Source organism: Talpa occidentalis, unplaced genomic scaffold, assembly GCF_014898055.3.
Source record: "Talpa occidentalis isolate TD23 unplaced genomic scaffold, MPIMG_talOcc4v2.1 talOcc4.12, whole genome shotgun sequence".
NCBI classification, from domain to species: domain Eukaryota; kingdom Metazoa; phylum Chordata; class Mammalia; order Eulipotyphla; family Talpidae; genus Talpa; species Talpa occidentalis.
Window position 1 is genome coordinate 50519897 of NW_023601212.1, and position 27277 is coordinate 50547173.

Here is a 27277-nt window from a genome sequence, read left to right on the forward strand (position 1 = left end):
ATGCTTCCCTGTGTCCCAGGCTAAATGATATCACAAGCTGGCATCTGCAGTCATGTTTCTGTCACATCTTTAGGGATGCATCTGTACCTGGGCTTAAGCAATAGGTCAGCTGCTTGGGAAATGGAGACCATATTTTCATAGGAAATTCATCAATCATTCATTTCACAGTTCTTGGACCTCTTTACACCTAATTCAGGTCTCTCCCAATTTTCTTTATGAAACAAGTTGTGTGACGGTATTGGTTCCACCATGCATCATGTCTCCAGGAGCTGAACAGATGCACAATAGTCTAAGTGATGATGCGCAAGTCTGTAATTGAAGTGTCTGAAGTCACGGCTGGGGTGACAGAGTGAGTTACTCTAACAAGGAAGTGCAAAGAGTAAGGAGTCTCCCACGGAAAAATATTCACTGTTCTCAGAAGAGGAAGCTTTAACCATAGGGAAGGATATGAAGACAGCTCAAAGATGGGTGATGTTAAAACAGAGGGCTGATCTTGTCTCAGCTTCCCACAGCCTGACAACAGAAGCTATATTAAGACGAAGGCTACTACATACCAGGGCCTGTACTTTAAAAAACACAAATGAGGTGGTACAATTAGAAGTTGCTTAAGGTCTCTGAGTTACCATGGACTAGAGTACATTAAAATTATTGGCCTATAGAATAACTTTTTAGGGGGCTGGTAGAGTTCATAATGAAAGCTGTGTAGGCTAAAAAATATAATAATAAACTATCAAAAAGAGAACATAGAAATTACTATATCTTTCCACTTCCTGTATGCATGAAAGTTATGCTTTTTTTAGTCCAGTTAGCTGTTTTCAGTTTAAAAGAGAAGATGTATCTTACAAGTTATAAAATACAAGTTATAAAAAAGCTTGGGAGCAAATCAGTAGCATAGTAGGATGAACATAAGCTCAATAGGAGCCTTGGATTTCATCACCTGTTTGAAGAATTCTTTGCAAGTGTATTTAATAGGTAAACCTTAATCTTAGACATATGTGTAATAAGAACTTACTAGGAGTTGCCATTTTTAAAAGAATCAATCTCCTTACTGACTAACTGCCCACACATCGCTGAGGTGATGACTGGTGAGAACAGTCTCTCATACTCAAACTCCTAACTCTGTGCACTAACCAACCCCAGAAAAAATGAGAAAAGCACCTTCATATGACCTGAAAATCAATGATGTTTCAAAAATTCTCATTCCAGAATAGGAAAAAAAAAAAAAAGAGAAACTTTCAAAGAGAAGAACATCAATGAGAATGTGAGCTAAAGGTTTTTTTTTATTTTGGAGAGAAAGTGAGAACTTTTCTCATAATCTAAGAGGTACAGAAAAAAATGGTTAAACTTTTTAAGTGACATACCCTTTTAAAATTATACTGAAAGCCTTGAATACCAGAGTAATGTCTATAGACATAAAATTCTGCCACTCCAAATTCTCTGACCCTAAGCCAAGATATTTTGATTTAGATGTCTGTGAAAAATCCTTCCAAAGCTAGCACGATGAATACTCTCAGTTACAAAATTAGATCAAAATGAGTTCTGTGGGAAGTCTGCATTGGCCAATAAATAGAAAATCAGTGGGCTAATCCCAAAAGAGCAAAGAAAAAGAGATTACATTTAAATTTTATTAATGTTCTCAAATTAAAGAGCTTCCACACAGCAAAAGAGACAATAACAAAAACAACCCTACTGACTGGGAGAACATTTTTTGCACACAACACTAATGATAAAGGACTGATCACAAAAATCCACAAAGAGCTGATGAGACTCAACAAAAACAAAGAAAATAATCCAGTCAAAAAAATGGGCAGAAGAGCTAAAAAGAAACTTCTCCAGAGAGGAAATGCAAATGGCCAACAGGCATATGAAAAAATGTTCAACATCACTTGCAATCAGGGAAATGCAAATCAAAACTACCATGAGATACCATCTTACACCAATGAGAATGGCACATATCAAAAAAACTAGCAACAACAAATGTTGGCGAGGTTGCGGAGAAGAAGGAACTCTCCTGCACTGCTGGTAGGAGTGCAAACTGGTCCAACCACTATGGAGAGCTGTGTGGAGATTTCTTGACCTACCAAACATAGAGCTTCCATATGATCCAGCAATTCCACTCCTAGGTATTTACCCAAAGGACACAGAAACATCAATTCCAAAGAACACCTGCACCCCTAGGTTTATAGCAGCACTGTTTACAGTAGCTAAGCTTTGGAATCAACCCAAATGCCCAAAAATAGATGATTGGATCAAGAAGATGTGGTGCATATACACCGTGGAATATTACTCAGCATTCAAAAAAGATAAACACATGCCATTTGCAGCAACATGGATGGCACTGGAAGGGATCATGCTCAGCGAAATAAGCCAGAAAGAAAAAGAAAAATACCAGATGGTCTCACTCATAGCAGGAATCTAGAAAACTTAAATAAGGGACCAGGAAAAAGAATATAAGAAAGAAAATATCAAAATCAACAAACAACTATGAACCAGAGACACTCTATGGGGGTGGGGGGCAGGGAAAGGAGGGCTTGGGGTCAAAATAAGGGGGTTGTAATTGTTTGGGGAATATAAAAATAAAATTTAAATTAAAAAAATAAATAAATTTTATTAATGTTCAGACTTAAATTTAATTTTTAAAATGGTCATCCTTTGGGATTAATACTGGCCCCTGATCACTGGCAACTTTATATAGTAATCCATCAATGCCATTTGCAGGAGACAAATTTTTAGTTCTTAATAGAAGCTGAGAGATTGTATTTGTAAAGCCTGCAAATGTTAATGCTGAATAACACAGTGAAAACCAACTATGCTGTTTAGAAATTGACCACATATCTTGCTGCTTGAATATTTGCAACTTGCTAAGGAAATGCAGTGTAGCAAGTCAAAGCCAATAACTCGGCAACTGCAAATTACTATTCAAAAATAACTTCCAAGATCTTTACTCATATAGTTAGTGGGATCTTATACAAAGCAATTAACTTTAAAAATACTTATTAAGTGCTAAATTTTCTATCACACTGTACTAGACATTGTAGGTGACACAGAAGTATGATTCACTAGGGAAGAATAGACCCAAAAGTGGGGATAGGGAAGCACAGGATATCCAGTTTATCACGAAAATAGAGGTAGGTAAAAAAGATGATCTTCTAAAAAGAAACATGAACACCTAAGTGGGGAGAGCCTATACTTCTAATACATAAACAATGATGTAAATCAATGTTACCTCAATAAATAAATGTATAGACAGATATTTTTACATATAAATAGATATATATATATAAAGAAATATGGGGAAATCATGTACTGCATTTATCCCTGCACATTATTCAGCAACCACAACGCAGTTACCGCTATGAAAACTACTGCTAGTCAATCAAGATCATGTACATGAAACACCATGGAATCACATCCAAGAAGACACCAAAGCACAGCTAGAATAAGAAATCTTCTATTGTTCTGGTAGGAAAAGGGTGGCTGAAGTTCACCACTCTCATTTAGGATTCTGTGCAGATCAGATACAGCCAGTGTTGCTTGCTGTCCATCTTTCTGGTGACTATTTCTGGAATATAGTAGTCTACTGAAACACATTAAGCCCACTAACTCATGATTCAGTCCTGGGGTGTACATGGGAAGGAACCACGTTGTGAGGAGACAAAAGCAGTATCATTTGTATTTAAGAAGTCACAGGTTGTATGTTTATTGCAGCAATATTCTACAATAGGTAAAACCTGGAAAGAACCTAAATGCCCAAAAATAGATGACTGGATCAGGAAGCTGTGGTATATATACACAATGGAATATTATTCAGCAATCAAAAAAAGATAAACTTATAGCAAGAATATGGGGGAACTAAATAAGATATCAGTGTAAAAAAATAATAACAGTACAAAACACAACAAAGCAAAAACAGACAACTATAAATCAGAGACATCCTGCAGAGGAGGAAGAGGGAGAGGGATCAGAGGGAGGGAGGGAGGAGCACAGGGGACTGAGGTGATGGTGCACTGGTGCATTGATGAAGGAAACTCTGTGGGGACTATCCATAGATAGTGAGGGGAAGCAAATATTGTTTAAAAATGAACAGCCATATGAAAAAATGTTCAACATCACTTGTAATCAGGGAAATGCAAATCAAAACTACCATGAGATACCATCTTACACCAGTGAGAATGGCACATATTTAAAAAACTAGCAACAACAAATGTTGGCGAGGTTGTGGAGAAAAAGGAACTCTTCTGCACTGTTGGTGGGAATGCAAACTGGTCCAACCACTATGGAGAGCTGTGTAGAGATTTCTTGACCTACTAAACATAGAGCTTCCATATGATCCAGCAATTCCACTCCTAGGTATTTACCCAAAGGACACAGAAACATCAATTCCAAAGAACACCTGCACCCCTAGGTTTATAGCAGCACTGTTTACAGTAGCTAAGCTTTGGAATCAACCCAAATGCCCAAAAATAGATGACTGGATCAAGAAGATGTGGTACATATATACCATGGAATATTACTCAGCATTCAAAAAAGATAAACACATACAATTTGCAGCAACATAGATGGCACTGGAAGGGATCATGCTCAGCGAAATAAGCCAGAAAGAAAAAGAAAAATACCGATGGTCTCACTCATAGCAGGAATCTAGAAAACTTAAATAAGGGACCAGGAAAATGAATAACTATAAGAAAGTGAATATCAAAATCAACAAAAAATTATGAACCAGAGACACTTTTTGGGGGTTGGGGGGCGGGAGGGGAGGGATTGGGGTCAGAATGGGGGGTTGCAATTGTATGGGGAATATAAAAATAAAATTTATTATTTAAAAAAAATGAACAATGATGTAAAAAATTTAAAAAATTAATTATTAAAAGAAAGTCGCAGGTTGGAGACTAAAAGACCCAGGAGCACAAGTGGGGTCCTTATATCTCTTCCTCTCAGACTTTGGAAATTGGGAGAGTGAACACCTAACAATAAAGAGGTCGTTGGCAAGTAGGATGTCCTGGCAAATAACTGATACCTTTAGGTACTGCAATGATAGACTTTGGGTAGGGTTGGAGTACATCTGATGCAGACAGGAAGAAAAGCTTAGAGATCATCAGATACTCTTTATATTGTATATGGAAGAAGAGAAAACTAAATTCTCAAAGTCCTGAAGCCAGTTACCAGAAAATCCTATAATGCCATGAGAAAAAGATGAGTTCAGGAGAAGCCAGGAGTCTCCTGTAAGAAAACAGTCAAGTTCTCCTGCTGCCATGGCCCAACTTGCACCCCAGTACAAAGAGACTTGGAAGGAGATATGCAGGGAAGCTGCTTTCCTGGAACTTGGCAGAGACAAAGGCAGCCATTATCCTGATTTCATGATGGATTATTTGGTACATCTTGAACTCTGACTCTTCTCTTTGTTCCAGATTTGCCTGGTCCTTTTTGCCCCCTGTCCATGGTTCCCTACCAGATGATGCATTAGACTTGTGACAAGCTTTGGGGCCTCAGGAGTCCCAATTTGGGCTGACTCTGTTTGGTTGCATTTGCCCACAAGGTAATGGATAATTTTTGGTGTTTTATTGGGAAACTCATATTAGGAATATTTTCTCTTCTCTTCCCTCTCTGTGCATACCAATTCTATTAAAGAACTCACACTAAATAAAAAAATCAACTGGGAAAAGTTTTCAAAATGATATTCATAGTTGTATGAGACCAGAAGAGAGCATGGGAGCCTGAAAATAAAGTGATAGATATAATCTAGTAGTCATTACTGGGAGTTGGTAGTATTCCAAAGAAATATTTGTGATGAAGGGAGGTAAAGAAATAGTACTGTGTGAAAATCCATGAATCCAGATGGTAAGGAAATAAAGAGCCATTCAAATGAGGATTAAATGAGAGGAAAAGATATCATATTGTTGATAAAATTGATATTCACAAAGTATCTAGCTTAACGGAAGAAATGGATGATGTGTTCCTAATTTTGTTTACAATGCTGGCGTAGAGGCCCGAAACAGTTCGGGTGGAAAACTTCAATTGCACAAATATTTGACTGGAGGACTCTAAACTAAAAGCAAAATGTCTGCAAAATCCCTGCATGGACTGGATAGCAGTTTTATTTCTTTGTAGAGACATAACCAGGGGAATAGTTCCTTGGATTTAAATCTTAACAACAAAGAGATAGCAGCTAGTGAAGTGAAATGACCCTTAGGTAAAAGCAATCATGTCATTTTAGCATATGACAGAAGCCCGTTCCATCATGCTGCACTCACCCAAGGGTTTTCATCCACTATCTTTGTAAAATGTATTTGCTAATAATTCAGGACTCAAGTTCAATGGTGTATTCTCTAGTACCTCTGATCCATCTGCTAGGTTGTGTGCTTATCGAACGTCTGTTGTGTTTCCTTCCAAATATACTCATACTAATTGTGATTTAAATTTAAATATAACTTAAATTAAATATTATACAACTGACTAAATATTAGTGCAAAAGGAAAAGAATGGTTATTAGTTAAATTAAATGTTTTGGAATATTTTGATAAAAGTTCTACACAAAGTGTTAGATGTAGGAAATTCAAGTATTATTTGCACATAACTCAAACAATGTAGTGAAGTGATTTTCATAGTTTGGAAAATGAACTGAAAACAGTGTTTTGAAATATCAAAACTATATATATATATATATATATATATATATCTCAAGATGGATTCTGTGATTCAAAACGGATTTTGTGATCAAATTTCTTTATAAGATCTTGCTCAACTGAAATCAAAACTGAAAATTATAGATGATGCAAAAATGACAATGTGGCACTCTAATCAATTTTTAAATAAAGGCCTTTGCCCTGCAAAAGATTGCTGAATGAATATTTGTTTCATTAGCACACTTTAAGTGAAAATAAGATATTCTAGGTACGTCTATCTTTTTGTGTTTTGCCACGTTAACTACCTTTTTGATTAATTATCAAACTCCACCCCAATAGTGATAGATAAAAGGTTTCTGTTCTGAAACATCAATTCCAAAGAGCACCTGCACCCCTATGTTTATAGCAGCACTATTTACAATAGCTAAGCTTTGGAAACAACTCAAATGCCCAAAAATAGATGACTGGATCAAGACGATGTGGTCCATATACACCATGGAATATTACTCAGCATTCAAAAATGATAAACACATGCAATTTGCAGCAACATGGATGGCACTGGAAGGGATCATGCTCAGCAAAATAAGCCAGAAAGAAAAAGAAAAATACCGGATTGGTCTCACTCATAGCAGGAATCTAGAAAACTTAAATAAGGGACCAGGAAAATGAATGACTATAAGAAAGTGAAAATCAAAATCAACGAAAACTATGAACCAGAGACACTCTATGGGGGATAGGGGGCGGGAGGGGAGGGATTGGGGTCAAAATAAGGGGGTTGCAATTGTATGGGGAATATAAAAATAAAATAAAATAAAAAGGTTTCTGTTCTGTCTTCTTAATAGTCAAGAAAGGGATGTTAAAAATATGATGATAAACCCTGAACTTCAGAAGGCAGATGTCAAAAGACTCAACAGAAACAGAATCATGACTCTGGAGCAAGAGATTCTGAAAGAGGGCTGGGTAGCACCCATCTGTGCACACAGTGTGCAATTCTGTCAGCACAGTCACAGATTGTGATTCCACCAAGGAAGGGATGACCTGGGTCCTTACATAGTTCTATCAAGACCTCTATTTTTTTTTTTTTTTAGATTTATTTATTTATTTATTTATACAAGCACTGGGTACAGTCAGAAGCTCAGGAGGGTGAGAGAATTCACCACAGCCACAGTGGGGAACAGAACAGGCAGACTGACAAAGTACACTGCTGAGGGGAGCAACGGGCATGGCAGGAGAGGTCTGCATGCCATGTGGGACCCTTGCCCGTGGCCAGGGATCGAATTGGTGCTGCAGAGGCTGCGGGCAAATTCACAGGCCAGTGCTCAACTGCTGCACCACTGAAGAGCCCCAAGACCTCTGATTTTGAAAGGGTGGAATGAAAAATAGAAACGGGGCTCCCCCAGAACAAATATGAGTGATGGGGTTTCTCCAAAAATAATGAGATTGAGAACAATAACTATAAGAATACCAAAAAGTAGCTTTTAGGTACGTTAGAAACAAAAAGGGATTTGATCCCAGGTTTTGGCTTAAAACAAAAAAACAGAAATACAAGAAAGAGATAAGCCAAATGTTTGGGGACCGTCACCTGATGTTCAGAGACAAAGACATGATGCAATAACACAGGAAAAGAATAACTGACTCACTATTATTTTTGTCCTTGTCTTCTCTTCTAAGAATTATCATTTTTGGACTTAAAATAGTAGACTAAATATGGTAAGAGTAAAAGACCCAAGATCAGTGAAGAGATTTAAAATGAGCAGTATGGCATATGAAAACATGTATTAGGGAAATGTAAGTCAAAAGACAATGTGATATCACTTTACATGTGCCAGAATGCTATTATCAAAAAGATAAGAAACAAGTGTTGCAGGATGTAGAGAAAGGAACACTTGTGCTCTGTTGATGGGAATGTAGACTGTACAACCACTATGGAAAACAGCATACAGTTTCCTCCAAAAATTAAGAATAGCACTACCGTGTAATCCAGCTATTCCATTTCTGGGTATTTACCCAAAGAATGTGAAAACACTAATTAAAAAAGATGTATGTACCAATATTTTCACTGTAGCATTATTTTCAATAGCCAACGTACGGAAACAACCAAATTGCCCATTGATGGATGAATGGATAAAGAAGATTCCATTAGCATATACACAATGGAATATTACTCAACAATTTTTAAAAAAGATGAAATCTTGTCATGTGCAACAAACACCATGGATGGACCTAAAAAGTATAGTGCTAAGTGAAATGAGTCAGAGAAAGACAAACAACGTAAATACTGTATGACTTCACTCCATGTGGAAGATAAAGCAACAAAACAAATTAACAACAAAAAATACAAACTCTAAGATTATAAGAACAAAACTATGGTTACCAGACAGAGGGAATGGGGTGGATAAATCAGGTAAATTGGTCATTCATATAATGGTAGATGGAGACTGAAGTTTTGATAAGGATCATAATATGCATATACAGATGTTGACTTACAATGCTGTGCATCTGAAACCGATATGTTGTAAACCAATGTTACATCAATAAAAAATTAAAATAAATTTCAAAATATAGATAAACTGAGCAGCAGGATGTTGTAAAATAACCACACTCCAATGTACTAAGAAAATTCACAAATAAGATGCACAAGCTATTGTCTACAAGTAAAGTTGAATAGACAAATGAAGATCCTATTCTCAAAAGAAAGAATGAATGCAGATTGTGTAACCTGTAAGCCTTTGAGCCTAATTTCAATAACAAAAAATATAGAATCAATATTAATGGGATGCTTTAAATTTTCAAAATAAAAAAAAATCATAAAAAGTATCTGTTCAAACTAAAAGTCACTATCAATGTATTGGTGAATTAATAGAGACCTTTCTTTTAAAAAGCAGTATCAAAACCAGAATGACTGCTGTTGCAGGTGGGTGGGCATTTATTCTCCACTCTTCTTCTGGTACCACAGAAGAAGAGATTTTTCTAAAGAAGAATTTAGAGTTCAAGACAAAGAAATTCATTGTTTCTCCTATCTTGCTTTCTGCTGGAGCAAATGACATGAGGGCAAAGCCTCTGTTATCTTTGTAAAAGCATGACAGCTTTTGGAATTGAATGAGTCTAACAAGTTGAAATACACAAAAAGGCACTAGTGATGGAGAACCAACTATGATTGTAGGGTGCTAGAGTAACTTATATGAGGAGCTTATAATAGGCAAATCCACAGACAAAAATAAATTAGAGGTTAACATCTAATGGCTACAGAGTTCACACTGGGGATGATGAAAAGTTCTGGGTATCAATAATGGTGATGAGTATACAATAACATGAATGTATTTAATGCCACTGAATTGCGTACTTAACAATGTTAACCCATTTAACAATGGTTAAAATGATACATAGGTTTTGTATATTTTCCACAATAAAGGGAAACAGGTATCTAGCTTTGATCAAACACATGTGGGTTTGAATCCCAGATTTTTATAGGTTGAATTCCCTTCTAAACACACAGGAGCGTGGGTGCTGATCAAGGGCCCCTAACCAGGGACTTGGCCACGGCAGGGCAAGAAAGGGTGGCAGAGCGCCTGGCCCAGGAGCTAAGTGTGAGCCAAGAGACAGTGATGGATCTAGAAAGTATTCAATCCTGGCACAGTTCAGTAACAAAATAACTGTCCAAATATGGATTGATTGGCTTTAGGAGATAATCAAGAATTTCCTGTTACTTGACTTATTGAAAACTGTTCATAGGATTAGTAAGAGCATTTGACCATAAGATGATCTTTAATTTCCCTTCCAAAGGGAAAGCAGGTAGTGTTTATCCCTTTACTATAATCTCCTTAGACTGTAAGTAATATACAGTAATGCCCCCAAATAGTGGTGAAGTGGAAAGGAACAAGAATATAAAACGCCTCTCAGATTATTGGGTTATTCAACCTACTCTTAGATAAGCACAATCAGGTATTCAACAATATGTAATAACAAGAAGAAAAGATCCCTAGGAACAAGAATTTTCACATACAATAATTATAAAATGCACTTACGGAATTTTTTTCAACAGAGGCCTAATTATTGATATATCTAGTATTTAGGGCTAATTCAGGTGCAGTTCTGTTTGAAAGAGGCCTAGAGTCTATTAATTCCTATTCAATTAATATTTATTCATAAAACAAGTATTGAGGGTGGGGATTATGGAATACAAAGGGGGTAGGAAAATGAATAAGATAAAATATCTGCTCCCAAGAGTTCAGGGTAGTTACTGAATTCCAGAGATTCAGGAATTGAGTGTGGCTGATATATTGCTCACTTATTATGCCTTTCTTTTAATGCTATTGTTTCTAAAATTGCTTATATTCTTTGACATCTATGAAATATATCTAAGGAAATAATCAAGAGGTACATAAATATTTATGCATTAGGATGCTCACTAAAATATTATTTATAATAATGAAAGTTTGAAAATGAGCTACATGTCCAACAAGAAGAGAATGGTAAAATAAATTATACAATGTATGGAAACTAGAGTTAGTTCTCCACCATCAATAAAACGTATGCTTTAGATGAATACTTAGTGATTTAGGGAATTTTTTTGATATAATGTGGTGTAGCAATACACAGATTCATATTCAAAATATATGACCCAAATTTTGTTTTTAATGTGCGTATGTATATATATATATAGATATATGAAACATTGACAGAAAAAGGAGTAAAATAGAGATAAAAAAGAAATAGCATTATTTAACAATAATTGAAGGATTGTGGATAATGTATTTATTTTCCTTATATTTTCTTCTTGATTTTGCAGTAATACATAGTTAGAATTAACTTTCATTTAATGTTTTAATTAAAAATTATAGTGTTCACTATTTCTCCCTAATTTTTGTCTTAAAAATCTTCTGGGTTTACAGAACTCCTGACATGTGGCAAGAGATTTGCCTTAGTTTTTTCTCTGAAGTTTGATTGTTGTTCAAAGAAACTGATCTATAATCAAATCAAGAATAGCTATCATTTATTGAATCTTGATTTTCATCCAGCACAATACATGCATGATATAAAATTCACAATAAAATGTCAAGTAGTTGGTATTGCCCCATTTTACATAAGAAGAAACTGAGGTTCGCGAGCTACATAATTCGTGTAAAGACCTGGCTGCTTTTACACACTTTCCATTGTACTCCACGGTCCCCCAAATCTCCCTTCTGCTTGCCTGATCAACAGTAGGTTTAAGTGAAGATACAAGATAGTATCTTCCCTCTCAAAACAGAGTCATTCATTATTAACTTGTGACAGTGCTTTCTTTCAGATTAATTATCAAAAATTGAGGTAATGTTACAGGGTAGGGAGAGGGGCAGCCCAGACCCCGCACACCTGCCTGCTCTAAATAGGTTCTGCCATCTGCCACATCAACACAAAATATATGAGACTTTAATGTGAAGGAACTTTAATACAATTAGGAAACAATACAGGAAAGGCAAAGAATATAGTTTCTAAATCAACTTCCAAAGTTACCCATCCCCTCATGGGTAAAAGGATTGGCCCAGAACAAGGCCCCAAAGCCTGCCACAGGTCTAAAGCATCTTCCAGTGGGGACCCACAGAAAAGGATCAGAAACAACCAGACAAGTCTGGAGGGAAAAGAGCAAAATCAAAAGCAAGACAAAAACCGCCATGGTCACCTCCCCACAGGTCTCTCACCCACATCTGTGTCAACCAGTCCACGACCAAAAGACAAGTGTAGTTTCTTCACGTGTCTCTCGGCTACATGTGCCTCCTCCAGGTCTCCTGGCTCTCCATACTGTTTCCTTTTTCCCTCAGTCTCCTCTGCAGCTTCTTCTCTCTCTGCTCAGCTCCACCCTCTTTTTGGGTGAGGCAGAAAACCTAAAACCTTCCCCTTTCCTGTGGACCACCCTGTTACAGTAATGCTAAAGGGTATGAACAGTACATATTCGAGTGCAAAATTACAAGCCAGAATTTAAACGTCAGTTCTTGATCTGGAAATGGTGGATGATAATATCTACAGAAAATGACGTAGAGCTGAATCTGGATCCCTGCACTGCCACAACCACAACCCAGATGTAGATAAGGTTCTGGCACCACCAGGCTGACAGCAGCCACCGCCATTACCACCCAAGCACCACTCCTGAGGGAGGAGAAGAATCAATGGAGTGTTTATTTTATATAGTTCAATCAAAATAATGATTTATCTGCTTTATCACCAAAATCTTTTTTTTTTTTTATTCAAAAAAGGGATACAAAGGTAAGGATCCCATACTCCTTAAGCCCAAGTTCTGTCTACTAGGGCAGAAGAGGCTTCTTCACTGGGACTTTGGATGCTTACTAGATAGTTTAAGGGAAGATTAAAGTTACCCCAGGGCCTCCCTGGTGGCGCAGAGGTTGAGCGCTGGGTTGCGAAGCTGCCCGCAGCCTCTGCAGCACCAGTTCGATCCCCGGCTGCTCCCTGGCCACCGGAGGAGGGTCCCACATGGCACGCAGACCTCTCCTGCCGCCCGCTGCTCCCCTCAGCAGTGTACTTCGGTCCTTCTGCCTGCTCTGCTCCCCCTCTGGCTCTGGTGAATTCTCTCACCCTCCCATGCTTCTGACTGTACCCAGTGCTTGTATAAATAAATAAAAATAAATAAATAAATAAATCATAAAAAAAAAAGAAAATTAAAGTTACCCCAGATTTAAAAAGACAGAAATAGAAAAAAAAAATTTCAAACAAAAATAATGATCTCATGACTGACCACATATGAGCTTGATGCGGAACAAAAACCTGAGCCTGTTGGTGAAAGGTGCACAATTTTTTTCCAGGCCATCCAGAATGTTTAGCCTAGTTGAGATGAAGTTAGCAAAAAGGCAGCTGAAGAATGAGAAAGAGCTCATGTAATTTATTCCCCGCTGTTAATTTACTCCACAATCTTAAGCAGGCAGGCCCTGGACACACTGCCTTCTCACTCCATCATTCTCCTGATATGGAACAGGGGTCATTAAGCTAGGTACGAAGAAGAATTGCTAGAGATGATTATGCATGCCTTCAGCCGCCTGTGAAATGTGTCCAAAAACAATATATTCAATGAGCTGTCAGGGAGATGCTTATGCAAATGAGAACAATCACGATCTTATTTCTGCTTGTTCAACTAAAGGCTATCAAGATATATAGATGGAAAAACTTCACTGGGCCAGCAGCATCACAAAGAAGCTGCTTTAAGATGCTAGAAATGAAAATTCATGGCCCAATGCCTAATTTAGCTATAAAAGAGGACATAATGGACATAGTTCAGCATCCAAGCTTATTGCCTTTGGAAACAATAATTTCATCAGATGACAGTTCTTTCTGCACTCCTGAATTATAGTATTTGGCACTGAAAAATATTTGTAGTCCTCAGAAGTAAAATATGTTGTAAATATATGTCATCAGCAGCTTTCTGCTCTTAAATAATAAATGATACTTCTGATGAATTCAATAAGCTTCAAGGTGTCTGTGAGAATTAAGACAAAAAGAGGTTAAGACAATGGATAAAAAGCAAATTCATTCAGGAACAGGAACTCAAATCAGTTATTGTGATGTCCATCTACCTCCTCCCACTGGCTCTTTAGACTTTGTGTGTAAGGTCCAGATTTTGGCCTCAGGAAGATCTCCATCCACTATTAGACACGTAACCATAATTACAGATTTGATGTCCCTGGCTCTCAGTCTCATTATCTGCAAAATGAGTAGGATAATAATACCTATTTACTGAGGATTTGAAAGTATAGCATTCTTCACATGGTGCCTGGCAGGTAACTCCCCTAACAAATAGCAATTATTATTACAGTTGTATTGTTGCTCATCCATGTGCATTTCAAACTCAGTGCGTCCAAAAATGAACTCTTCATTTTCACCTTTAGGTGTGTTCCCCAGTATTCCCTGTTTCAATAAGTAGCAGCTCCAATCTCCATTTCTCAGTCTTCTTTGGTAATACTTTTCCCCCTACTACCCCACAGACCTCATGAGTAAATTCTGGCAGTCCTACCTTCAAAATGTACTCTCAAACCAATCACTCCTCACTCTCTCCAAGCCACCCCTCGCCTGGATTATAGCTCTCTCGCTTCCTAATTAACCTCCGGTATCCTCCCTTGTTTCTCTTAGAGTTTCTTTAGTCAGGGAAATTAGACGATGGCACTCCTCTGCTCAGACTCTCCATGGTTTCTCTTCTCATGCAGAATAATAGCCCAAGACTTTGCAAAGTCCTACAAGTCTCCCCTCTTACACTAGCATATTGCTCATCCTCTCTAACTACATTGGCCTTCTGCTATTCCTAAGACAAACTCCTTTCCAAACTCAGAACCTTTAAACTTTCCTCTGCCTGGGATACACCTGCCCACTACTCCTATGTCCCACACCAGCACTTCATTCAAGTATCAGAGAGGGCTTCTTGCCCCCTCGTTGAGTTAGTGGCTCCTATCACTCTCTTGCCTCTTCCTGTCCTTATGTTTTTTCATAATACTTATTACCACATGCCATCTTATTATTTATTTCACTTTCCCCCCACCACCACCTCCATGACAAAATCCTCAAGAGCAGTTTCATGTGCCTTGTTCATCTCAATTTGCCATGCAGGGCACATTCTAATTGATGAAGAGAATGAAAGTTAGTCAATGAATGCTTCACTGGAAGGAATAGATGTGTCCCAGGATATTTTTATAATTTCAAAGTAAGATTCTTTGGAGAGACTTAAGCACTATTTTAAAAAAGAAGAAGAAGCGGGACCTCCCTGGTGGTGCAAGGGGTTAAGAAGCAACGCTATGAAGCTATCCACAGCCACTGCTTCACGAGTTCGATCCCCGGCAGGGAGGTGACCCACATGGCACAGCAGACCTCTCCTGTCTCGCCCACTGCTCCCCTTAGCAGTGTGTTTGTAAGTCTGCCTGTTCTGTTCCCCACTCTGCCCACTCTGTCTCTGGTGGCTCCCCTCACGCCCCGCATCTCTGGCCTGTACCCCAGCTCTTGCATGCATAAATAAATAAATCTTTTTTTTAAAAAAAAAAAAAGCTGCATAGTAGCATTTGTGCTGAATGTTTTATGAGGATTTATCTGCCCTGTAAGTTCATTTTATTTTCTTCACTCTTCTGAAAAGGGGACAGATACAGATTATAAAGATCAGATTTAAAGCTCTTTTGAAAGCTTTGTGTCTATTTGAAGTTTTCTATATACCATCCAAGTTTGGGAAGTACACTCTATGATATTCTTGCAATGGCAAACACTTAACAATGCCTTTCCCCCTACATTAAGCAGTGAGTGACTGTAAATGGTTATTAGGTCTATACACTGAGCTCTGGGGAATGTTTGTTTCAGCAGCCAGCCCATACTGACTAATGTACAACTGAAACCTGGTTTGAGGTCACTGCCAGGTGGTTACCACTATGACCATTCCAAGCACTTAAGGGAAGTGCACCAAGCCGTGACGTGCTGTTACATTGGGTCTGAAAAAAGAAAAAAAGAAGAAATTCACTAGGTTGATTGTATGCCAATATGGTGTTACTGAACAGTGAGTTAGGAAGGGATGCCAGCTTCAGCTCTTGTTAGCCAGTGTGTGCAAGATCCTAGCACAGCACTATAACAGCCTCCCCTATTAACTATGACACGATTTTTTTTTTTTTTAACGAAAGAAAGAAGAGAAGAATAAAAGAAAGAAGCATGCAAAATGCAGTCACCCAGTCTGCGTAAAACCAAAACAGAGTCAAGAAGCTGCCAATCCTTGGGTACACCCAAGCATGCCAGACACACCCATCTCCAGGAAGGAATCAAAACAAAGACAGAACTTCACAGACCACCCAGGATTGAAACGTGACCAAACACTGCTCAACTGACATTTCACCTGATTTGCATATTATTGCACCAATTGGAACTGGACTGGCTTCTAGCCAAATCTGCAGAATGGGCCATCAATCAGACTTTAATGGACTTAGAACCCTGGCTTGCATAGTTGACCACAGTGGGAACTCATAACCTTTTCTGTGTGAATGTAAGCCCTATCCTATCCAGGCAACTCAGAAACTATTCAAGGGCTTCTTGAATCTGTCTCCTGGGCTGCCATCCTAATAAAATCCCAAACAAATGCTTATACTTTGCTTCAACTATGCCTCATTCATTCTGGGACAACACTAGAAAGGTGTCTTGCTATTTCCCTGCACTAGTTTGAGGACAGAGGTGTGTGTAAAATCTTGAAAATAGTTGTTCAAAGGCTTTTATTTAAACCACTGTGGCTGACTCTTTCATGATGAATAAATAAAGCAGGATACCTTAGATGCAGTAATTTGTAAATACTGCAAGCTGTCGAAAAGAATTTAATTAGTACTAATTACAATACTAGAGTGTCCCAACAAATTATAATGCCATCGCTTCTATAGAGGCATTGTGTTTAAACACTGAAACATTAATTAGAGTACAGAACAAATGTGTGAGGTAGGTATTATTTGGCAGTGTCTGAAAGCCAATTATTTAGTCTGGAAAGGCCTGATGCCATTACTGACAATAAAAACAAATTGATTAGCATAATAGTAGGTTGGGGAAATCTGAGAATTATATTACTTTCATTTCCGACCTCCTTTTATCTCTCTGGGCAATACTGCTGTCCCCATTTTACATGTGAGAAATTGAAGGCGGCCGGTTGACAGATTCAAAATCTATAGAGAATCCATCTTCAGGTTCTGCATGTACTCAGGAGATGATCATGCCATTTTTTCAAATCTGAAAGCTCCATTTATGAGTCTTTGTGTCTTCCTAAATATAAATATTTTCTTTTATAATGAAGCTGCCTAAAGGCATCACTTTACTTAAAAATAAAGTGCCTGCTTCCATTGATTTCTAAGTTCCATATCATGTTTTGCTAGCATTTAGATGAATTTTAATTTCTAGATTAAGCTATTTATAATCTATCAACTCATCCGCTGAAAATGTTCACTTCAAAAGTAGTCATATCATTTAGAATTAAGACATGGAATCAAAAGCCTTATAAATGTCTTAGTTTACACCGAAGGATAAATTACTGGTTTAGCTCATTTAAGTAGCTGACATGGTTACAACGCTGCTCAAATTCTATCAAGTTGACACTCCATTCCTCTTAAGAAAAGGCTATTCCGGGGCAATACCTGGAATTTCTGGAAGAATATTTGCAATCCTGTTATCTTCTGTTTGAGACATTTACTTGCCTGGTACATAATAGGCACTCAGTAAATGTTAGTGCTTATCATTGTGATTGTTATTATTCCTCAGATCAGAACCTATTATTTTTGGTTAAGAACTGACATCCTAGCTGATATGCACAGGTCTTAGTCATGCTCTAAAATTCTTATTTACTTTTTTTTTTTAAGATAACCATTATTCTTTTATTTTTTTTTAAGATTTATGTATTTATTATACAAGCACTGGGTACAGTCAGAAGCGCGGGAGGGTGAGAGAATTCACCAGAGCCAGAGTTGGAACAGAACAGGCAGAGTGACGAAATACACTGCTGAGGGGAGCAGCAGGCACAGCAGGAGAGGTCTGCACACCATGTGGGACCCCTGCTGGTGGCCCGGGGATCGAACCGACGCTGCAGAGGCTGCGGGCAGCTTCGCAGCCCATTGCTCAAGCACTGCGCCACCAGGGGAGGCCCAAATTCTTATTTACTTTAAGCGTAAACAGTACATTTCAATTAATGGGGCTAATTTAATCCTTCTCTACAATGAAACCATTTTAAATATTTATACTCCAGATATTACACATTTGCAGTGGTTGCTAATAAAATTTATCTTTATTCTAATTCCAAGCCTGTGTCTGTCTCATTTAAGCAATTACTTGGACATATTGCTCTAACTCAATCAGCATGACTTACATAGGAAATCATTTTTTAAACATACACCTTTAACCCAAATTAAGAAAACCTCTGAATTCTTTTGAGCTAATCAGAGAAATTGTCTCTTGCCCTGGATGAGCCCAAGTAAGGGCAGAGACAACTGTCCTTTTTGAAAGAACATTCACAATTTCCCTTCCTTTCTAAGTTGATGCCACCAAGGCTCCCCTGGCAGCAGCTGCCAGCCCCCTGGCAGCAGCTCCAAGTAGAGGTGGACTCTGCTCCTCTACTTTAGTAGCAGGTAATACAGCCTCATTTCCCCTACTTATTCCACTAGACTTCAGAAACACAAAAGTCGTGCTCTCTTTCCTAAAGACTAAAGGCAAGATTTATGTTTCCTATCTTCCATTCCTCTCCTGATCTTGTGTGTGTTCCTTTGCTTTAACATATGGAACATATTTATAAAAACTCTTCACATCCTTGTCTGCTAATTTCATCATGTCTGAATTCCTAAATCTGTTTCATTTGACGGATTCTTTTCTCCATGTTAAAGACATTTTTCTGCTTCTTCATTCACCTAGTGATTTTTTTATTGGAAGCTGGGTCTTTTGCATTTTTTTGTTGAGTGTACGTTTGGTTGTATTCCTATAAAGAATGTTGGACTTTGTTCAGGCATGCAGTTAAATTACTTATGATCAATTTGATTCTTTTGAGGTTTGCTTCTACGTTTTTAATAGAGCAGGACCAAAGCAATCTTGAAGTCTAGGGCTAATTTCTGCTCAGTACGCTATGAACTCCTTGTAAGGCCCTACACATCACAAGGTTTTCCTACCTTTAATAATGAGAAACTGCGCTTCTACAGCTCTAAATAAGCTTCAGGAATTATTTGGTTCTATAAATTCAAAGACACGTGATCTTCTATTCTAGAAAATGGCCTTGAGTATTTCTTTGATAATTCTCTCCCATTTATTTTCTTCTCTATTTTGGGACTTCAGTAAGTCAGATTTAGAAATATTTGAATTAACTCTAATTTTTTAAAACATTGTCACTTCTATTTTTCTATTTCTATTTGATGGAAAAATATGCAAGTCTGGGGGCCCCAGCATTGCACGGGGTATTACAGCTCTGGTGTTGCAGTTATAGCATTAGCGTTGCAGCTCCAGTATCACAGGAAACATCTGGGGCTTCAGGTCTGCAGTTTGGGGGAGACAGGCTAAAGATGCATTCAGCTGTAAGCCCAAGGAGTACAGATGCTTTAACAGAAAATTTGCAAGTAAGAGACAGAGATGTATGGGAAATCTATAGATCAAAAGTAATTTAAAAGGGATATTTTAACTGGGGTAGAGTAAGCTATAATGTTTCAAAATGCATTGCTAGGTGATAAAATTATAGAAAGTATAAGGACGTTATTACCATAAAATCTAGGTTTAGTTGGTGTGGTTAGTCTGTCACAGTGGTCTTGCCTAATGGACCACATCTCATGGTATTCAGAAAGTTTTGTGGTCCTGAATCTGGGCTATCCTTGAAACTCCCCTTAACCATTAGAATGTGGTGGAGTCATACTGTGCTAATCCAAGCCTAAGACATAAGAGGTTTCTAGAAGTTTTTGCATTCTTGCAAACCTTGACTTGACCACCATGAAATATAAGAAGTTCAACCCAGGGCAGATAACAGAATTGGGAGCAAATAAAAAAGATGTTTTAAGAGCCACTATGCTCTGGGGTACTTTGTTAGGTGGCAGTAGGTAATTGAAGACCCTGGTTCTTTGGAGAAAGTCAAAGGAGTCTAGGACTGGTATGGAGCACATGGAGGCCAGGATAGCTAGTGAAGTTCTTTCTATTTCCTGACCTCGATGATGGCTCTACATAAGGATATTTGCCTTATAATGAGTTACTAACCCATGCATTTGTTTTGTGTGGTTTTCTGAACTTAAGTATTATTTTAAAATAAAAATGCTTTAAAGAAAAAGGAAAAATACCCATATGGTTTGGCATAGAGACATGTACGCTTTTTCCAAAATTCCTTCAGATACAGACTTCATTAAAATCACTTCAGTGCTCCTAATAAAAACGATCAATTTATTCTAATCCTATAGACATCAATATCCAAACCACAGCAAGCACAGAAAAATATATTTCCTTGGATCCTAGACTTTGTAATTCGCAAAATTGAATTAAATGTTTTCATATCTCTAAATCTTTCCTCCTCTAAGTGAGAAAAAAGATTTAGTAACCCAAAAAAGGAGGCACTTTTATAAGCTGGCTTACATTTTCTTATTGGCAGCAAATTACTAGTCTCTTTTCAAAATGCATTTTCCAGTTTAAAGGAGAAAATCTGTATGGCATTTGGGTTTTGTTTGGGGAATGTTTGTGTGTGTGTGTTTTAGTTTGGAACTATTTATTATTTCATCTCTCCTGTCCTATAAGTTTTACTAATGTGCTTTGAACAGACTATAGCAGATGATTTGTCCTCTTTTATTCTTTTGTCTTTCTTTCCATTATTTTTTTATCTTCACTTTTAATTTCATTTCCCATTTCACAATGCAAATTGTTAGATGTTCCTTTCTTAGAATGGTGTTACCTAGCTTTACTAATAAAAACAATTAAAAATTCTGATTAGGAGATTAAAATTCACTGCCATAATTCACACTGCATATTTTATAAAACATTCACAGTACATTTATTTTAATTGAATTAGAAACGATTGCTATGAATTGAGCTCCTGCTGTTGCATTTTCTACCTAGAACACAGTTAAGTCCTTCCCAAATAATATAATAGAGTTAAACTACAATCAGCTCAGCAATCCACTGCAAAAAATAAATAAAATGTTTTTAAATATTAAAAAAATCACTATTGTCATCTTAGGAATTATTATTAGTAAAGCCCCTGTGATGATGTGGTCCTCTTAAGTCAATATCCACAAAAAAGGGAAGTGTTTCATCAAGACTAAATACTAAATCAACGTCTGACTCCTCCGTAAGGTTCATCAAGGCATGAATTAGGACCTGACAGGAAAGGTCACAGTTTCTTCCACAAGTGCAAGAGAAAATGTTAATTTGTCTCAGTCTAGTGTCTTTATTTTTCATGAAGCTAAGGAACACTCCATTCAAGTCTTTTATGGCTTTGTAAAATTAGACTAGGGGCTTCTTAAAAAGCTTCATAGTACCAAAGTCTCGGTTTTCATTAACAAAGACCAAAGGCAATAGAAAGTAATTATTGCCACCAGAAGTATCCAATACACAATTTTGAATTTTCCTGATTCAAAGCCTCTACTAGTTTCAACAGTGATTTGGCATTCATGAAGAAAACTTTTTCATCAAAACATAATGTGATCAAAAAATAAAAAAATAACAAAAAAACCATAATGTGATTAATATGTTTGTGTACTATTTACACTCAGTTCTCTCTCTCTGTCTCCCATCCCTGCTATGCCTACCTGGGGCACTGCAATCTCTCACTTAGGAGCATCCACTCATTTCTATAAATTAGGAATTAAGACAAATATGAATGATATCACTTTTACTCACTTCCTACTTTCCTTGGATTAATTTTTCTTAAAGGGGACCCAATGAGGCACTTAGTATACTGGTTAGGATGTCTTCAGTCACAAGTAACAGAAAATAGTTATATTAGTTCGGATAAGGTTTGTCTGTGATAACAGTAATACCACAGAGAAAACTTGCTTAGGTAAGATAGAAGCTTATTTCTCTATCATTAAGGTCCAGAGATAAGTGATGTAATACGGCTATAAATTGTCTAATAGGGAGGTTCTACTACATGAAGTCCTCGGCTTCCTTTTGTTCACTTAACTCCATTCTGCATAAACTCTTTCTTAAAAGGCCATCACAGGGCCTCCCCAGTGGCACAGGTGGTTGAGCACCTTGCTGTGAGCTGTCTGCAGCCTCTGCAGCACATATTCAATCTTGGCCATCTGGGGAGATAACTACATGGCACGGCAGACCTCTCCTGTCTCACCCACTGCTCCCCTCAGCAGTGTAATTTGGTCAGTCTGCCTGTTCAGCTCCCCACTCTGTCTCTGGTGAATCTTCTCACCCTCCCACACCTCTGGCCTGTACCCCGGTTCTTGCATGCATAAATAAAATAAATAAATCTTAAAAAAAAAAAAAGGCCATCACAAAGTCCAAGATGGTCTAGCCAGCAGTACAGAATGGGGCAAAGAAGGGCACCATCTTTCCCTTAAGGTCACTTTCTGGAAATAGCATACAACACTTCTACCTTGGCCCATTAGCCAAAACTCAGTCACATGACCCCATCTAATTGCAAAGAAGACTGAGAAACTTTTTTATTCTGGGAGCTCCTGAGGCCAGGTAATATTTGAGGACACTAATATTTTTAAAAGCAGAAGAGAAGGATAATTAGTCTCTATACCCCAACTCAAAGAGAATTTAGTATCTCATTTAACAAGTGACTAGGGATAGGATGTTCAGGTGATCAGCAATGTGTACGGGGACTCCAATTAATCCAGCAAGGAATCATAATACACCAGTAGATCTTCTAAGATGGTCAGAGCTTCTCTTGTCTGAGACAACCACAACCTCAAAGGTTCCTAGTGTTAGCTCTATCTTTAAGCTAGCTTCCCTCCTGCTCATCAAGATAAAAACAGTAGTTCCAAGTGTGGCATTAGGATACAAAAAATCCAAAAGAAGAAGGGCAAGAAGTGTGAAACTCTTCCCTCTGCCTCCTGTTAAAAAAGGAAGAAATCTTCTTAAAGCTGCCAGCAAACTTCCCTTTGAGCTTCACTGACCAGACTGCACCATAATCCCATATGTCCTGTAACTACCGGCAAGGAGAACACATCACCATGAAAGGTAGGGACCAATTGGCACCCACCCCAGAAAGGCTGTAGGGGGTTGCCCCTTTGGAACAAAGGGCAATGTGGAAGAGGTTGAATCCCAAACAAAGCTGGGGCTGTCATGAAAAAGGACTCAAAGATGACATTGCCATAACTGTCCAGATAAATCAGACCAGTTCTAAAGCCATCTCCCACCAACAACTTATCACCAAAGTCTAGTACTTCCCATCTAAACCAAGTGGACCGCAGACAGGTGCCACCCTCCCTATCTCCCACTCCCAATCTGTACAGGCTTTAATCCACACAGTTATCAGCATAGATTTTGTGACTTAAAAGTCACCTATGTTTTCACCCTATGGCATAAATATGAGGAAATTCCCTTGAGCAAAATACATATTATTTTTACACTGAACTGATGTCTTATTCTACAAGCATCTGCTCACAGATAAGCATTTCAGAGAAGGCCACTAGACTCTTTACATGGGTGTGACCACCCATGCAACAGTCTAGAAAAAGAACAGTTTTTCTAACTGTAATTTGTGGCTACTAGGCCTAAAGTTGCCACCAGTCCCAACCCCACCCCCAACCCTTGTGCACTCCACAGTTCTTACTTGCAATACTGAATTTCCAATTCTTTTATTTTTTTAAGATTTATTAATTTATGCATATAAGACCTGGGGTGTAGACCAGAGGTGCAGGGGTGGGGAGGGTGAGAGGATTCACCAGAGACAAAGTGGGGAGCAGAACAGATGGATCCACTGACCCACTGAAATACACTGCTGAGAGGAGCAATGGGCAAGACAGGAGAGGTCTGCTGTGCCATGTGGGTCAGCTCCCTGGCCGGGGATCGAACTTGTGTTGCAGTAGCTGTGGCCCACTTCATAGTGCTGACACTTAACCCCTTGTGCCACCAGGGAGGCCCCTGAATTTGTGATTCTTTCCTGACCCTCCACAGGACCCCTGTGGGAGATTTTTAAGGTTTTTTTTCTTTTGATTCACTGATAATTCAATTACAACTTAAAAGATGAAGTGAATGTATTGCTGAACCATGAAAACTGTGTTTCCTGCAAATATAGCTCATTTTTAGGCATATCAAAAGTTGAAAAAGAAAAAGAAAACATGGAATACAAAAATGAAAGTGTCCTAAATTGACCATAATGCCATTATTATAAGAATTTTTTATTATTTTTTAATATTTTATTTTATATAATTCTTACATCATTTTTCATTTTTGCACAATGTATGCATTTTCATTTTGGTTATAGTCCCCATACAATTGCACCCCCCTTATTTTGACCCAAATCCTTCCTCTTCCTGGCTCCCTCCCTTAGTGTGTCTCTGGTGTATTTGTTGTTTTTGTTTGTTTGTTTGTTTTTGTTTTTTTTGTGGGACCCTCGCAGGTGTCCGGGGATCGAACTGGCGCTGCAGAGGCTGCTGGCAGCCTAGCAACCCAGTGCTCAACCGCTGCGCCACCAGGGGGGGCCCTAGTGTGTCTCTGGTCTATAGTTGCTTGTTGATTTTGATTTTTTTATAAGAATTTTCTTCCTCTTTAAAGGAAGCCCTTGCAGGTCAGAGCCAAGATCATCAATGAAGTTAACAGTTGCCACTGCCTGTGTGATTACAAGTTGGTCTTGATTGCATTTATTTTTTTTTTTATTGTTTCCAATAGTTTTTATTTTTTTTTTTTAAATATTAAATTTTATTTTTATATTCCCCCATACAATTGCAAACGCCCCATTCTGACCCCAATCCTTCCCCTCCCGCCCCCCACCCCCAAAAAGTGTCTCTGGTTCATAGTTTTTTGTTGATTTTGATTTTCACTTTCTTATATTCATTTTCCTGGTCCCTTATTTAAGTTTTCTAGATTCCTGCTATGAGTGAGACCATCCGGTATTTTTCTTTTTCTTTTTGGCTTATTTCGCTGAGCATGATCCCTTCCAGTGCCATCCATGTTGCTGCAAATTGCATGTGTTTATCTTTTTTGAATGCTGAGTAATATTCCATGGTATATATGTACCACATCTTCTTGATCCAGTCATCTATTTTTGGGCATTTGGGTTGTTTCCAAAGCTTAGCTATTGTAAACAGTGCTGCTATAAACATAGGAGTGCAGGTGCTCTTTGGAATTGATGTTTCTGTGTCCTTTGGGTAAATACCTAGGAGTGGAATTGCTGGATCATATGGAAGCCCTATGTTTAGTAGGTCCAGAAATCTCCACACAGCTCTCCATAGTGGTTGGACCAGTTTGCACTCCCACCAACAGTGCACAAGAGTTCCTTTTTCTCCACATCCTCGCCAACATTTGTTGTTGCTAGTTTTTTTAATATGTGCCATTCTCACTGGTGTGAGATGGTATCTCATGGTAGTTTTGATTTGCATTTCCCTGATTACAAGTGATGTTGAACATTTTTTCATATGTCTGTTGGCCATTTGCATTTCCTCTTCAGAGAAGTTTCTTTTTAGCTCTTCTGCCCATTTTTTGACTGGTTGATTGCATTTATTAATGGAAACATCTCATAAAGGGAACTTACTAAGAGACTTGTAGAAACAATTCTCAAAATGAATTCTATTGTAAGAAACATGAGTGGCAGTAGTTTTCAAAACTATCTTTAGAAATGAAGTGACTCCTTCCACTGATATCCCTTTTCTTGAGACATTTACAAAAGCCTAAGAAATAATATACTTTCAGAACATCCACATGACACAAAGATTTGAGGCACACAAGCCAAACAACAAGCTGTTAATGATTTGTCTAGAAGCAAATGCTGATTCAGTCATCAGCATACTAGAAGTATTATTGCTTATAACACACACAAGATTAAGTTAGCAAAATTCACTCCAAATATGGTGATTAGTGATTCTCTATATGTCAGCAAACTTTTTCAAGTTCTTTCTTATGAAAAAGAAAAAGTCTAGGCTATAGCAAATTTCTAATCTACAATATTTCACTGGCAGCTATTTTATGTGAAATAAGCCATAAAATTGTATTTAAACTGGACCATTATTTTTTCAGTTCTTATGCTTACAATTAAATCCAAGCTAGAGAAGAGTTTGGGCTAAAGATTTGGCAGGGTAGTGAAGATCGGTTTATGGCTTTTATTCAGGGAGCTGAGGCTTCCAACCCATCCAGGCACTCACAGACCCTGCACTGCATTCGCTCATGCACTAACAATTCACAGCACCATGCATTTTTCCAATGTTCTTTTCTCTCTTTGGCAGGAGTAGTATTCCCACAACATCTTGTTTTCTCTGGAGGTATTCTAACTTTAACTCTTGTCTGCCCTCCACCATGACATAATTTGAAAGTATCCTCCCTGACATAGAATAAGGAGAGAAAACTAACAAGACAAGAGGATGCAACAACTTCCACGCATCTGCTACCATTGCACAGTGAAAAAGATCACACGGGCCTCCCCAGTGGCGCAGCGGTTGAGCACTGGGTTGCGAAGCTGCCCGCGGCCTCTGCGGCGCCGGTTCGATCCCCGGCTGCTCCCCGGCCACCTGAGGAGGGTCCCACATGGCGCGCAGACCTCTCCTGCCGCCCGCTGCTCCCCTCAGCAGTGTACTTCGGTCCTTCTGCCTGCTCTGCTCCCCGCTCTGGCTCTGGTGAATTCTCTCACCCTCCCGCGCTTCTGACTGTACCCAGTGCATGTATAAACAAAACAAACAAACAAACCAGCAAACAAATAAATAAAGCATGCCTCTATAAAAAAAAAAAAAAAAGAAAAAGATCACACATTTTCTTACCACAGGAGCACAAAACTTGCATCAGGAGCAAGAGCTGTTACCACCATAAAGTCTCCAACAAGTTAATCCCTCACCTGTTGGATTTTCAACAATTACTGGAGATATCTGCTTTCACTTTAGGCGTTTCTAAGATTTTCAGTGACATAAAGCCTTACAATATTAAGATCATAGGGCCTCCATGGTGGAGCAGCCAGTTGAGTGCAGCACTGTGAGGATGCCCTCAGCGGTGTGAAGATGCCCTCAGCAGACCTCTCCTGACTCACCTGCTGCTCCCCTCAGCGGTGCTTTCAGTCCATC

General features: G+C 38.3%; 1 protein-coding gene across 7 annotated transcripts in view; it reads right to left on the reverse strand.

Moving 5' to 3' along the window:
- NIBAN1 (niban apoptosis regulator 1) overlaps window positions 1-27277 on the reverse strand; it is a 201147-nt gene that overhangs the window by 124641 nt on the left and 49229 nt on the right. The window contains exon 1 of one of the 7 annotated variants that reach the window (XM_054693411.1): window positions 26981-27039. The exons of the other annotated variants lie outside the window; for them this stretch is intronic. Within the exon in view, the coding sequence (XP_054549386.1) occupies window positions 26981-27002 (22 nt within the window). The 5' untranslated portion in view covers window positions 27003-27039. Of the gene's footprint in view, window positions 1-26980; window positions 27040-27277 lie in introns of those variants that run through there. 7 annotated transcript variants of the gene reach the window in all.